At 40.4% G+C, this 14740-nt stretch overlaps 1 protein-coding gene across 4 annotated transcripts in view; it reads right to left on the bottom strand.

Annotated features, from left to right (window-relative positions):
• Window positions 1-2961: 2961 nt before the first annotated feature.
• The window catches only part of TMEM117 (transmembrane protein 117), a 393879-nt gene continuing 382100 nt past the window's right edge, over window positions 2962-14740 (bottom strand). For all 4 annotated transcript variants that reach the window (XM_050936249.1, XM_050936250.1, XM_050936251.1 and 1 more), the window contains one exon: window positions 2962-4686. In XM_050936249.1, the coding sequence (XP_050792206.1) occupies window positions 4046-4686 (641 nt within the window). In that variant the 3' untranslated portion in view covers window positions 2962-4045. The remainder of the gene's footprint in view (window positions 4687-14740) is intronic.

Below are 14740 nucleotides of genomic sequence, written 5' to 3'. Positions count from 1 at the left end.
AGAACTGTTTGTGTGTTTGTTATGTTTTGCTGTAACTTGGGAAATCTCTATAGTGATAAAAGGTTTGCAATTGTTTGTTCATAAATGTAACTTGAATCAAAGCATCTGCAGTATGTCATTCTGAGTATTTCTGCCACTCAACTCCAAGAATAGTATCAGTTTAACATCTGATATAGTACATTCCTCATCTGTATACTATACCCATCAATTGCTAAAGGATCAGCTTTATGTGCTTATACAACCTTGGATCTGTCTCTGACTTTTATTATTCTTATAGTCTGTTCAAAACTTCAGACCTTTCCTCGTAAGTGCTACCGGTCAAAACCACATGCTTCTTGACTACCTACAAGACTATGTCCTAAGATACAAAATTCTTTTGCACCTCTGTTAACAAGTTACTAATATTGTTGCACAATAGCTCATTGGATTCATTAGTTAAAATCTAGAAGTGTGTGTTGAGTGTCTGATGCATCGTTTAGTGGTGGCCTATCCTCTGTACTTGACAATCTAGTGGGGTTTTAGATCTCCAACTTCTGTGGTCCTATTTCTGTCTCTCATGTGGCTAGTGCTATGGAGGCTATTCAAGGAAGGAAAGGTGAAAGCTAAACACATTAGGGGTGTGAGGTGAAAATGTAGTCAAGAAGTTATCTCACAATTACTGTGCCTAGACAGAGTAGAAAGTATATTTAAAACAGAACATGTTAGCTTTTCATGCAAATTAACTGCATTCAGCGATGCAGATAATAGAGCTAAAATTTAATTTAATTTAACATTTAATATAGCTAAATGTTAAAAAAATAGTAGAGGGGAAGAGAAATGTACTAGGGAGAAAAGAGACAGGTTTGTCCAGGATTTTATAGATGGGAAGCTGACAGGTGGGAAATTAGAGAAAAATTGTTCCAGGTAATGGCAACTGCAGAGGAGAATGTTCTAAAACTAATAATACCAAATTTTAGGAAGGACCAGAGATGAGGGCCTGAAGGAATGGGGGGAAGAAATGAGGTAGAGTGAAGCAATTTCCTGGAGCATTATAAAATAAGGAGGGCAGTACTGAAGTGTCTCCTTGAGGATATGGGCCATTTCTTCCAAATAAATAATTAAAAAACAAAAAACCTAAAGCCAAATAAGGAGAGTCTGTTTTTAAGGGCAGTTTCAAAAATCTACTTACCCTCCATTTGTTCCACATAATTTCTGTGAGACCAAATGTAATCACTACAGATACTCTTAGAGAAGTTTGTAAGCATTTATATATTAGTAAATCCTGTATGCTTATCCCTGGGATGATCTTTGCTATTATTTTTAGGGTACCTGTTATCATGGTATCTTGCAATATATGTGAATGAAAAAAGATACTGTACCAAACACATTCTCTCACAAAGCAGATATAGTTCAGCCATAAAGGGACAGCAACTTCTGCATGGTTCAGGCTTGAGAACCACAAGTTCTCCCTCCCCACACACACTCCCAACCTCTCCAACTCACTCATGAGGATGAGGGTTTGGAGTCCTTGGAGGTTATTTTCATTTTCTGTGGTGGGTAGACCATTCATATCAAGGTCATGGGTATTGGTGCTGGATAAGGCCCTTAGATTAGAAAAGGTTTCCATTTTGATGTAACAAAGCATATTGTGAATGTTAAATAAGGACTGCCATGGAAGGAATGGACATATCTACTTCTGTGTTTACAATATATATGGCAACAGTTACTGTAAAACTAGTGCCTTTTCAAGTGCTTCCTTTAATTAAAGTGCAGAGTTGACCGCAAAGGTCATGCTGAATCCTGTGACTCCTTTTGAATCCATTTTGGGTACAGTTTCTCTGCTTGGCTGTTAATTTAAGCACTCATGGAAAATCTCAGGATTACTTGATTTTCTCTCTCTTGTGGCAACCTTAAAAGCATTAACTTGTAAGGTCACAGAATTATTTTAGCTGTGGATCAGTTGCTTAATAACGGTTACTTCAGAGTCATGTAATCATGCAAGCAGCAAGACTCAAGTCAGTCTTTCATTTTCTGCTTATATATTAATGGACTTAGCTACCCTATGCACAGAAAAACAAAGCAATCCACAAAAGGGTTTGACATTTTGGAGTAAGTCTTCCAAATCACATGGAAGAGCATGTGTTTGCAAAAATAATTAGCCATTTTGTCTACCTATTTGTCCATATCAAATCCTACTTGGACATAAAGCATAAATATAATCACCTCCTACACAGTAAAGGCAAAATCTGACAGTATTTTACCATAAGTAGTTAATAGCTTGGTTTTGAATATATAAATTCTATCTTAAATAGACAGAACAAGTTTACAGGCTGTACTAACCAAATGCTAATAATAGCATAATTTTTATAGCTATAATTTCTGGTGGATAAAAATTCAGTCTCATTAAAAAGGAAACTTTCTCTTGATAAAATATTAACTGTTCCATAGGCAAAATGGTTGGTTTTGATATTACAATGATTTTGATGTCTGTATTTTTTAATGCCAGAAATATTTATGATTCTAAATATGACAAAGTATGAGTGAAATGTTAAAACAAAACAAAACAAAACAAAACAAACCTAACAAGGGATAGGTTCCTGCCACATGATAAACAATTGTTGAATGATGTTTATTAAATTGATTCAAGTGATAGATAATAAATGCATAGTTCTATTATGCATGCTAAATTCACCATGCTGAAAACTTAAAAGCAGATAGATCAAAACAACCAACATTAAAAAAAAATCATGAAGACAAAATACAGCAACATCAGTAACTGACAGGGAAATAATTTAGACTTTAAAAGGACTTCTTATTTAGTAACTTGTAACAACAATTTATGAAACTAAATTAGAGGCAAGTCAGATTTTTTCTGGTATTTTAGATTTGTTATGGTTTTAGTGTATATTGTTTGAACAGACAGCTGAGGAATTCAGATTCCAAGTAGCCTTTAAAAAGGCTGCAAAAACAATTCCTCCATGTTTTTGTTGCTGGGTTCTATTATTTATTAATGGACAGTGTTTAATTCCTGAAAGGGGCAAAAAAGATTCAGGACAAATCACTTGCTAATCTATTCCATGCAGTCACTCCCCAGCCCCCACACCATTGCTTCAGTCTTTGAAGAAGTTAAAGCTGTCAGTTGTGTTGTACATTTCCCAGCATAATGTATCCCAAACCATAGTTACACAAAGTTGTACAAACACTGAAGGCTATGGGCTCTGGGGTCTTTCCTGTAATCACTACACTGGTTCTTTGACATTGCACAGGTTTGTGTTGATGATGGGATATGTGACTATTGCTCTAACTATGCATTTTAACCTTTGTTTCGGAAAGGTGAAGGGCAGGAGTTTTAATGAAGCAGCAGTTTATCTTTAATTATGAAAAACATAATTGGCATTATCATCTAATTGCAATTACTGACAGAGAAAGTCCTATTTTCACAAGTAGTGACCCATGCTCTACTGTTACTCTGTTATGAAGCTGTATTTGTATTTGGCAGCGAGCTAGCAAAAATTAAAAGGTAATCAAAATGCTTCTCTGCAGTCCAGTTATCAAAGTCACTGACTCTACAGCTGAGTAAATAACAAAGTCAACTGTTAGTGTAACATCTTGTCAGGAACTGTTCTTCAGAAATCTCTACATCTATTGGTAAGAAATCAAATGGCATTCTAAATAATTGCATGCAAAAAAACCCTTGCAAAATAGGTTAGAAGAACTGGTCTTTATATCTTCTGGAGTTGAGTTAAAAATCAGTTTAATGTTTCAAGGCACCACCACGGTTAGAATTTTATACTGCAAATATTCATCTAATTCACTATTATACAGCAACATCAATGAATTAATAAATAGATGGTGCAATTCTGAGACATAATCTATATAGGAATGTTAGCTATAGAGTAGGCACATATAATACAAATAGAAAACAAAATTCCTAGAAAAAGCATGTGAGCACCTTTGTGGTACAGGTTATATTTCTTGTGCTAAACATGATGTAAACCTTAACTTACAAAAACTGAACTCTCACAATAATTGGTTATTTTAATCTTTCTTTTCTGGGTCATTTGCTCTAGGTCATGGGATCACTCTTAGGGGCAGAATCCGCTGTCATTGGTTGTAATGGGCTGTCTTGTTCATTCAACTGTAAGCTCAAGTTTTCAGAAGTTAGAAGGGAAGAATTAAAGACAATTTCACTTAAGTCTGATTTTATGGATACTAAATGTGGGTCTTGAAAACTTAAAGTTTTCTCCACTAAAACCTGTGTATTTTCTCGTGTCATTCCCATGTCTGATGGCGACTTCCTTTTCATTCTTGTGTATGATTTGTCCAGATTCTCCATGCCTTGCTCAGTTTTCTGAAATCGCCCAAAGAACCAGATGAAGAACCCAAACAGAGCAAAAGCCAGCAAACATGGAATAAAGGCCAGGCATTTGACATCAAGGTTAACTCCTGTATATCTGCTATGCAAGAACATGTCTCCCTCAGCGTAAGTCCTGTTAGTCAGAGGGTTTGTGTTATTTGATCTCCAATCCCAGGATAACTTGGTTCTGTTAAGGTCCTTTAAGCTTTCTGAGTCCTCCACTGTGTAGATCTTCTGTCCAGGACCAATATATTGACCATATTCATGAGGTTTGTAAAATATTTGATTCTTCCACATATTTAGATCCAGGATTAAAACCAGAAAGATAATTCCATAGTTAAACCATTTACCTGTTTGAAAAAAGAAAACCGTGTCATCTGATGTCCTTTTTATAAGTATCACAACCATGCTGATAGAGTAAATGCCCCTCAGATAAAATTTTTCTTTCAATTAACCTGTAAAACTAAGGTATAGTGAAATTCTCAGCAGACCCAGATTTATTCTTGAATCGCTCTTAGTATTGCGTAATTATGTCTAGACACATAATAAATCATTTTGAAAAGCAGTACAACAGTATATAAATTGAATTCACACTGCAGTTTGTAGGTGACCTGTTGATTAAACCATTAGGTGATGTAGTTTACATCAATCAACCTAAAAAGAACTCATTTCAAGATTTTAAAAATAGTTGCATGAATATTCTCCTTGAAAAAGCTACATTTGATAGAACTCTTTGTCTGCTAGTGGTGAGATACTTTGAAAGGATGACAATTACATTGCTTAAATAGTATGTACTGTGATTGATTAGTACTCATGCAGTGAAGCCCAGACCTATGTACGTGAGAGGTATGGTGGTTCTGAGACATGATATCCAAAGTACATACAAGATACTACTTTACTAACTCTATTCTTTGTATAGATGCTATTGCGCTATTGTCAGAGCCTACTTATTAACTGGCACCATCTAAAGATCTTACCTTGACATTGTATTAGCTGTGTCCAAGAACTCATCACATACACATACAGTTAAAGACATTTTAGGACCGTGGATGCACAAGTATATCTAACTGCTGCATTATGTGATTTTGCACATAAGACACTAAGGAGTAGTTTTGCTAGTCATCACAAATGTTGATATTAATTTTTAGTAAATAAAAATATACACGGGAAAGAGAATCTCAAAGATGAGTTACTTTATTGGTTTGCTAATCAGTGGTGTGGTTGAAATTACTGTCAGGCTGTGCACTCATGCTCTGCCATCAATTTGAATGTCTCAGTAAAGTAACCCCTTATAGTTTGGTATTTGTATTTATGTTTTTAAAGGGCTTTTTTTAACCCAGATGGCCATTCTGGATGAGAATAAACATGAGTATTAATTTTCCTGTGGTATTGCCCTATCCAGAAACTAAATTACTGAAAGACAAGGGAGGAAGTTCTGCCATCAGTTTCAACACTATAAGTCCTCACAAACACCACTGAAGCTATTGGTATTATTCTGGATTTTCACCAGCATAGCTGAGAGCAGACGTTAGCCCCATATTTCCTATTACTTTAGTCCCTTAAATGGTCCCTGAGACATTAATAATACTCATAAAAATTTAAAATAAACACAAAATACCAAGAAACACAAAAACAAATTCTAAACCACCATGCCCCTAGATGCAAAACTAAGATTTTATTGCACCCAAAACATCTTTTGTGCCTGACTGCAACAGTAACCTGGTTTGTAATATTTTATGGCACCACACTCATTATCAAACCTCTGCTATATTTTTCACTCTGAACGTAAAGGTTCCTGCTGGGTTGCACATACAGTTCAGTTTGCGTGCCAAGCTCAGAGTTGGAAATAGGTCACTAGTGGTTTTCACATCTCCTCCCACACAGGCTATGAGGCCATCACCTGCATTCAGGAGTGTCCTCTAATGCCTCTTCAGCCTGCCTGGAGGAGCTACTTCCTCACATGCTTTCTTCTCTGATTGGCACCACTAGAAACAGGCTACGTAGCGTGCTTTTTGTTTCTATGGAAACTAGGCAAGTGGCTCTGCAGAGAGCCTTGCTAGGTGTAGGGGATGGTAGGAAATGGGTGGACTGTTATGGGCATTTGTAGGAAGAGTATAATACTTTGCTTTAGGCTGACACACCTGCAAGTGCAGAGGGATAGAAGGAGTAATGGAAGAGATTAAAGTTAGGAAAAAAATTAAGCATAATGCAACGTATGTTATACTGAGACTGCCACTCCTGTATAGAGCTGTAGATGTCCAGTCCAAAAGGGACCATTACAAGTCTAGACTCCTGCATAACACAGACCAAACAACATCACCCGATAATTTCAGCATCAGGTCCATAACATCTAGTTGGGATAGAGCATATCTTTAGAAAGACATCCAGTCTTGATTTAAAGACTTCAAGTGATGGAAAATCCACCACATCATTTGGTAAATCGTTATAATGGTTAATTACCCTCACAATTAAAAATATTTGCCCTTTATCTAGTTTGAATTTGTCTAGCTTCAGCTTCCAGTCATTGGGTTTTCTTATGCCTTTGTCTGCTAGATTAAAGAGCTCCTATCAGAAATATCCTTCCTGTGTAGGTGCTTATGCCCAGATCCTCAAATGTATTTAGGGGCCTAACACCTAACCCATGGGTGTTAGGCCCCAAAATACTTTAAGGATCTGTGCCTTAGAGACTGTGATCAAGTTACCTCTTAACATTCTTTGTTCTAAACTACACAGATTGAGCTTTTTAAATCTCTCACTACAAAGCAAGTTTTATAGACTCTGAATCATTCTTCTGGCGCATCTCTGAACCATATGCAGTCTTTCAACACATTTTTTAAAGTGTGGAGACCACAACTGAATACTGTATTCAGTAAGAGTCCTACTAATGCTATATACTGAGTTCACACCACTTTCCTACTCACAATTCTTTTATTCATCGCATCCAAGGATTATGTTAACCCTCTTAGATGTAGAATTGCACTGTGAGCTTATGTTCATGTGCGTATCCACCTACATTCTTTTTAGAGTGGCTTCTTTCTAGTGTAGCCCCTCCCTTGAAGCATAGCTCAAGCCTCCTCCCTGATGCTGGCCACTTAGAGCGGCTTCCCCTTCCCCCCCAAGCACTGGAAGCCCAACTCCAGTGCATGTCCCTGCTGCAGGTACCGCCTCCAGTGCCCTTCAAATGCCCCCTCCAATAATCCCTAAATATCCCTCCCAGTACACAGACACCCCCAGCACCCTCCCAAATACCTCCTCTAGTTCCTCCCCTCCAACTCCAGTAGTGTTCTCTATTTGGGTACTTGGTACTCTATTTGGGTATATGGTAACCCTAGGGGTTGCTCCATTCTCACAGCCCTGGTTTCCAGAGCTGGTGGGAACGAGTCAGCCCTGCCAGCAGCTGCCTGCCCCCAGCACCAGGACTGGGCACCAGGCTCATGCAATGGCTGTGTGACCACAAGCCGGGAAGCCAAGGGGCTGGGGCAGGGCAGCCAAGGAGAGCAAGGGAAAGTGACCTGACAGCAATGGCAGGTCCCTGGGTGGGGACTGGGGTGTGACCCAGTTACTGAGGTTACAGGTACCCAAGGGGGATGAGTGCTCCAGGGAGCTCCTCAGGGAGCATCTCATGGCAGCCAGGCTCCATGGGCAGAGGCTGGCTCCAGGGGGTATCACCGGTTGGCACCAGGCTTCTTTGGGACAGAGGCAAGAGTGTGTCAGGGGCGCAACTCAGATCTGTGCTGCCCACCCTGCCTGGGGAGTGCCTGGCCAGGCAGAGGTGGCCCACCTCAGGGAGCAGGGCAGGAAGGGCTTCCAGGCAGCCAGCCAGCATCCCAGCTCCCACAGCACAGAGAGCCAGGGGCCCGAGCAGGCCGGGCAGCTCCCACCTGCTTCTGTTCTTCTGGCTACTGGCAGGAGGTGATGGTTTTCAAACTGTGGGGTGCAACCACTAGCGAGGCATGCCTCACAGTTTGAAAATCTCTGTGCTAAATGGAAGGCAGAAATCTGGGGGGAGCATGTGACCCTGTGTGGCCCCAACATATCACCATCTCCTGTTGTCCAGTCCCAGGTTCTAGCAGTCAGAGGTTTAGGGTCACCTAGAGCATGGGGTGTGTCCCTGGCCATCTTGGCTAATAGCCATTGATGGACCTATCCTCCATGGGCTTAGCTAATTTTTTAAACCCAGTTATATTTTGGCCCTTACAGCATCGCCTGGCAATGACTTCCACAAGTTGACTGTGCGTTGTGTGAAGTATTTCCTTATGTTAGTTTTAAACTTGATCCGATTCATTTCATTGGGTGACCCCTGATTTGTGCATTAGGTGAACACTTACTATTCACTCTTCCCATACCAGTCACAATTTTATAGACCTCTATCATCTCCCTCCCTCAGTCACTGCTTTTCCAAGCTGAACAGTCCCAGTCTTTTTACTCTGTCCTCATATGCAAGCTGTTTAATGTAGTAATTATACTGTGTGCTCACTCAAAGGTGAAAGCACATGCCATCAAGCAGTCAAAACAAAATGTCTAACATACATTTGGGAAATGGGCAAACATTTAGCTGCTGGTCCAGCAAAGGATGTAAACATACATCCTTGAAACATGCATGTCATTGAAATCTCTGGGTCTACCCATGTGTTTGAAGTTAAGCAAGTGAGTAAGGCCTTTGATGGATGAGGACCTTATTAATGAAGAAATATTTTAATTGAAAGGTTTTTTAAAGCAATCAGTCAATGAAAATGAGATACTTTGTACTTTTACATTACCTATTAGCTATATGCCCCTGTTATTTCACAGAGAAAGTGTAATGTATCTCTGCATGGAGCTGTGGTAGTAATCCATCTATTATTTCCATTAACCTTTCTAATAAAGTTATTTCACTATCTCTTCTAATGAAGTTGCATTCACTTCACAGTTTTTAGCAGATTAGTTCCTTTATATTTCAGTTGTGTAATGAAACATTGATTTTCAAACTGTTATTGTCAAGGTAATTTTGTTTTTGCAGCTGATGAAAAGTAATAAAACAACAGGCAAATTAATTTTAAAAGTTACTACATCAACCAACATGTCTTTAATCAGCTGAACAAATGACAGCACAATTTAGATTAAGTTGATATTCCTTCCAGCTGGGACCAAAACACCACAAACACCTGTTTTGTGTTTCTTTTTCTTTCTTTTGCTTGTTTGTTTTAATGTCTTGATGTCATTAGGTATGGCTGTGTGGGTCAAACGATGAGATAATTTGGTAAATTAAATGGAAACAATGTGTTGTCGACACAAGAACTGTATGTGGCTCTAAACTACCTGGGGATTCCCACTAGAGTGACAAGGGGATTCCCACCTATCCAGATTTGCCAGGTATATGTCTCCTTTATACCAGAAAAATAGCACAAAGGGACCCAAGTGGATCCAAAGGTTGAGTTCTCAGTCTATCAGACATTCCTGGATATCTACATTTAAAATGAGGGGACCTTTTATATTAGAATTTGCTCTCACAGTTAAAGTAGGGCTTTTTCATTTTACACTTTCCAGCATTGCATCTACTTTTGTCCATTAAATATTGAAATATGCCCACTTTTAAAAGGTTTCCAAAGGCATATGTGTACCTACACACAAGTGTCTGACACCTGAGTTGCAATCCCAATGACACTGACTTGCTGTGTGATCTGGGCAAGGACCTCAGCCCCAAATTTTCAAAACTGGCCTCTGATTTGAGGTGCCTTTGTTCTGGTGGATCCAGCTTGCGAGAGTGCTCTTGAAAGCCTGTCCCAGGTGTAGCTGGGGACCCACAGTTCTCACTGAGGCCAATGGAATTATGAGTCTATGAGTCTATGAGAATTGTGGCTGCGCGGATTAAAATCAGGCTCAAGCAGCCTCAAGTTAGGCATCCGAAACCAGAGTCTACTTTAGAAAATATTGGCCGTAACCTCTTTTGTCTCAGTTTCCCCATGTGTAATGTGGATAAAAATGCTCACACATCTCTGTAACACACTTGGATAGCTGCGTGCTTTGCTGCTATGTTGATGTTATTCGAGAGATACATACACATATATTGTACACAGCTGAACCAAACAGGAAACCCTCAGAGATTTCTCTCAGAATCTGTGTGCCTGGATTGCTTTGTTTTTGTCTCTAACTGTTCTATTTTTGCCTACAGGCTCCCTCAGGCATCTCTGTGCAGGCAGTGCTCATCCTGGACCTAGACATACTACTTTTGGGTTACCTGCCCAAGCCATTCTTGCCATTCAGATGACAACCAGCACTGAGACCCTTTTACCTCTGGCTGGATTGCCTAGTCTTTTCTGAGATGGGCAGTAATGCCTCTCCAAAAACTGCCCAATAAGGAGTCTTAATGAATGGTGAGCCCAATCTCCCCCCACCCCTCTGTTTTGACACTTGATACAGTGCATTTCCAACTTGCACCCTGTCCAGAGTTCGGGTAGCTCAAGACTCTGGATCTCCTGTGTGGTACAATAATATGTTGGTATTAAAAAATATCTGCCTGGCCTCTAGATGCATTTTTAACGAAGAAAGAATATGAAGGTTCAGTAACAACAATTACTTTTAAGTAGTACAGATTTCCCTAGGTACTGCAGAAACTAGGCTACACTGTGTATTTTCATAAACTGCAGCCCAGGAAGGAAAGCACATACACTGCAGTGAACCATCTGTCAAGGGAAATCCAGATGATTTAAGCAGATGCAAAAATTCAAGCTCTTTCTGATATTCAGAGATAAAAGCAAAGCTGAAAACAGGATAAAAATATTTAACATGGACTAAACACACTAGGAATTCCTAGGTACAAAAGAGTTAAAGTAGAAAGCAATACTGTCTTTCCAGGAAAAATGAGATTTTTTTAAATAATAAATGACAATTACACTAAAGCATGAGAACTAGGACCGGAAGATGTTAGTTCTGCTGTATTGCCAACTCCAAAAGGTTAAAAAATCATGAGATTGGCTTTAAAACAATACATTTAGGCTTCCTTTTGTCTTCTGGGCTTGTTTGGTGTTTTTGAGCCTTTGGGATGAACTCAAGTAGTATTTTAAAGCTTTTCTTTGCAATCATGAGAATTGTAACCACAAAATCTTCCAGGCGCACTGAATGCAGCAAAAAATATACTGAGCATAGCAGAGGAAAAGTGGCTAAGCAACCCTTTGCACTTACCTGATCTTCGTGCTGCTCTAATTTAGGCTGACTTGCAACAGCCTCAAGTGGCTGTTGCAAGAGCAGCGCAGTATCCGGGTAGCAAAGGAGCAGCCCAGCTATGCCCCCTTTTCTCCAGTCATGCTCCCTTTTCCCTGTTCTGCTAGTGGCAGCCAGCTCTGTGTCAGCACAGAACTACTGCTACATGGATATGCTTTTTCACTAGGCTGGTTTTACTAACCGATTACACTGGGGATGCTATGTAAACCAGCTGCACCCACATCAGATTTGACCAGGGATCAAAATATGAACCCAGCTCAAGACCTCAGGGGTGGACAATATTCAGAGTCTGGATCCAGATCACAATTTTGCAGCTTGAGCTCATCCCTATACTAAACTAAACATTGTTTCCATCCCTAGACTCCTCTACTTCACCAATATTATTATCAAGAAAGGGAATTTCTTTTCCAAGAAAGAACTGTTCGAATTAGGCATTCTTATTAGGCTACTGTCGTAAACATTTTAATTGGTTATTCCTGATTTTTTCATTAGCTCCTTGATTTGAATTGAGAATTGCTGTATCTGCACACAGTAACTGGAGCTTGAAAATGCTGTAAGATGATGAAGAGCTGACAGCAAGAACAGATGGTCCAGGTAAAACACCCACCCAAAGGAAGGGTCTCATGCCATATATGGTAACAGCTGTTTTTAGATATCCTGAAGGGTGGTGTAGCACTGAGATAAAACAGGCACTCAGTATCCAGGGTATGTGACATGCGCTTAAATGGATTGATTTGTCTAGTAATCTAATAAATGGGTCTTATTAATTCTTAGCCAGGAGAGAAAATATTCCTCAGTCCCTATCCACAAGCTCATTCTCATTCAAAAATGTCTCCTCTCCAAAACATCAGAGGCCTCCATTTCTTTCTACAGAGAACTCTATAATGCACAGGTATCCATTTCCCTTAGCTGGTCTGTTTTCAAACAGCAACACAGATAGTAGTTAAAGGACAGATTTCAGCTGTTGTTGTTTTGTCACTACCTTATTTTCTTTAATGTTACTCATTCTCCCTTCTCTTGAACAACCTTCAACCATCAATACCCCTGACTTCTCTGCATCCCTGAGTCACTCTTCTTTGCCCTTTATTCCCTCTTCTTCCATTCATTGTTTTGTCCTCTACACTTTGTGCCACCCTTAATTCCTTTATCTCCTTCAGCCACTGCAGAGTGTCCCCCACCAACAATCACCATGGTTCACACTCCCATCCAGTTTCTTGTCTCCTGCTCAAACAATAGTTAATAGCTCTGGAGGAAATCTAGGGACCTTTGTGTGCTTGCTTCACAGCAAATTCATGTTCTCCATCTTCAGTACTGACTCGTCACAAAACACCACGACTTCTCCACTCTTTTTGAATCCCATACCCACAACCCATGTCATGTATCTGCTACTTTTGACACCTTCCTTGAGCTCTCGTTTCCTCTCCTCTCTCTCTCTACTGACTTCAAAGAGAAGATTTATGTACTCCCTTCTTGTACACATTTTCCCCTCCCATAGTTTCTCCTCCTTTAGTCTGTATAGTGGCCATGAGGTCACACACATGCTCCTAATTTCCAGTCCCTCCTGCAATCCCTTTGTCTCTATCTCTTCACTGTTACTGGCCTCTCTTGCCGTACTCTTACCTACTACCTCTTTTGTCTCTTTTCTCTCCATTTTAAGGCATACTTCATATAACACAACCTCCCAAAACACCCCTTTCCTCCATCTGTCTTTCCTACTACCAGTCCATCTCCCTTCTCCTTTTCAATGAGCAATTTACAATTCCTGCATTGATTTCCTTTCCTCTAGATCAGGAGTTCTTAGGGCAAATTATTTGGTGGCCTCAGAGTGTGGCCACTAACTCTTGCTGTTGGACATTCTCACACCTTTTCCTAAAATATTTAACCAGCTTTTGGGAAAACAACTAAATATGCACATAGATACGTCCAAATCATTGTAACATATTTATTGCTAGTTAGTAAGTCTGCTGTGAAAAGTGATATTAAGCATCCACATATCCCTTTTCACAGCAAACTTAGCCCCAGCAAATCTGGGGATAAATTAAGCCCTAGATGAGGGATCAGGGGCCAGGGCTGATGGGGATGAGTGGGTGAGTGGGTAGCCAGGGGAGGCAGCGGGGGTCAGAGCTTGATGCCCCATGGCTAGGGACAGAGCCTGAAGCTCTGTGGCCAGAGCCTGCCACCTCGCCACCCAAGGGGTGAAGCCCAAAGCCTGAACTTACTGGCAGCCTGCTCCTCCAGCATTATTCCCCAGCTTTCTCCAGAGGGGGTCAGGGCCCAATAACTTCTGGTGGTCCCCACAAACAACACCAAGGCTGGGCCCCCAGGAGCACCAAGGAGGGAGAGGGGCTGCTGCTCCCACTCCATCAGAGATCAGGAGGCTGTGGCTGCAAGAAAAGCCCCTGGTGGCCACATGCGGCCATGGTGGTCACATTTGAGAAACACTGCTCTAGCTCATGTCTACATCCACTCCAGTTAGATTTCTATTTCACTGAAAATGGCATCTCCAAAGTCTCACAAAATGTCCTCTTGTCTTAGCCACAGGTGCTCAGTTCCATCTTCCTTGATCTTCAGTACTGTTCATCAATCCCTCTTTCTTGGCAACTTCTTTTCCCTTGCCTTTTGTGACCCTGTCCTCTCACAGTTCATCTACTTTCTCTCTGACTTCACCTTAGGCCTATTCTTTGATGTCTCTTTCTCCTTCCATATGGGAATCCAACATGGCTCTATCATTGGCCCCTTCACTTATACTTTACTTCTGGATAATATTGTCTGCTACCATGGTTTCTACTACTTGCCCATGGTACCAAGTTTACATTACCCATCCTCAGCTTCAAGGCCCTATTCAACTCCACTCTGGCCACCACATCATTTCTTCTTCCTTTGCTCTGTCAACACTGCCATTCTCAACATTCTTCAACTCCTGTATTTGCTGTACTTGTCCCATGCTGCCCCCATGTATGGAATGGCTTCCCTTTCTTATAACACAGAAAGAAACCCCTTTCACATTACAATCTCTCCTGAAACACACACACTTATTCCATGAGGCATACTACTACCCTTCAGCCCACATCTTACAGCCCTCATGGCTCTTGCACTGAGCATGACTCAGTTGTACTTTAGGATTGGGTCCTTTATTTCTAAATTTGCCATGCTTTAGAACATCTACAACCCCTTTTGATTTGTGATCACTCTGCTGTCTGCTTC

The sequence above is a fragment of the Gopherus flavomarginatus genome, chromosome 1, assembly GCF_025201925.1.
Source record: "Gopherus flavomarginatus isolate rGopFla2 chromosome 1, rGopFla2.mat.asm, whole genome shotgun sequence".
NCBI lineage: Eukaryota > Metazoa > Chordata > Testudines > Testudinidae > Gopherus > Gopherus flavomarginatus.
Note: the sequence above shows the minus strand (reverse complement) of the source record. Positions and strands in the feature narration are given on the sequence as shown.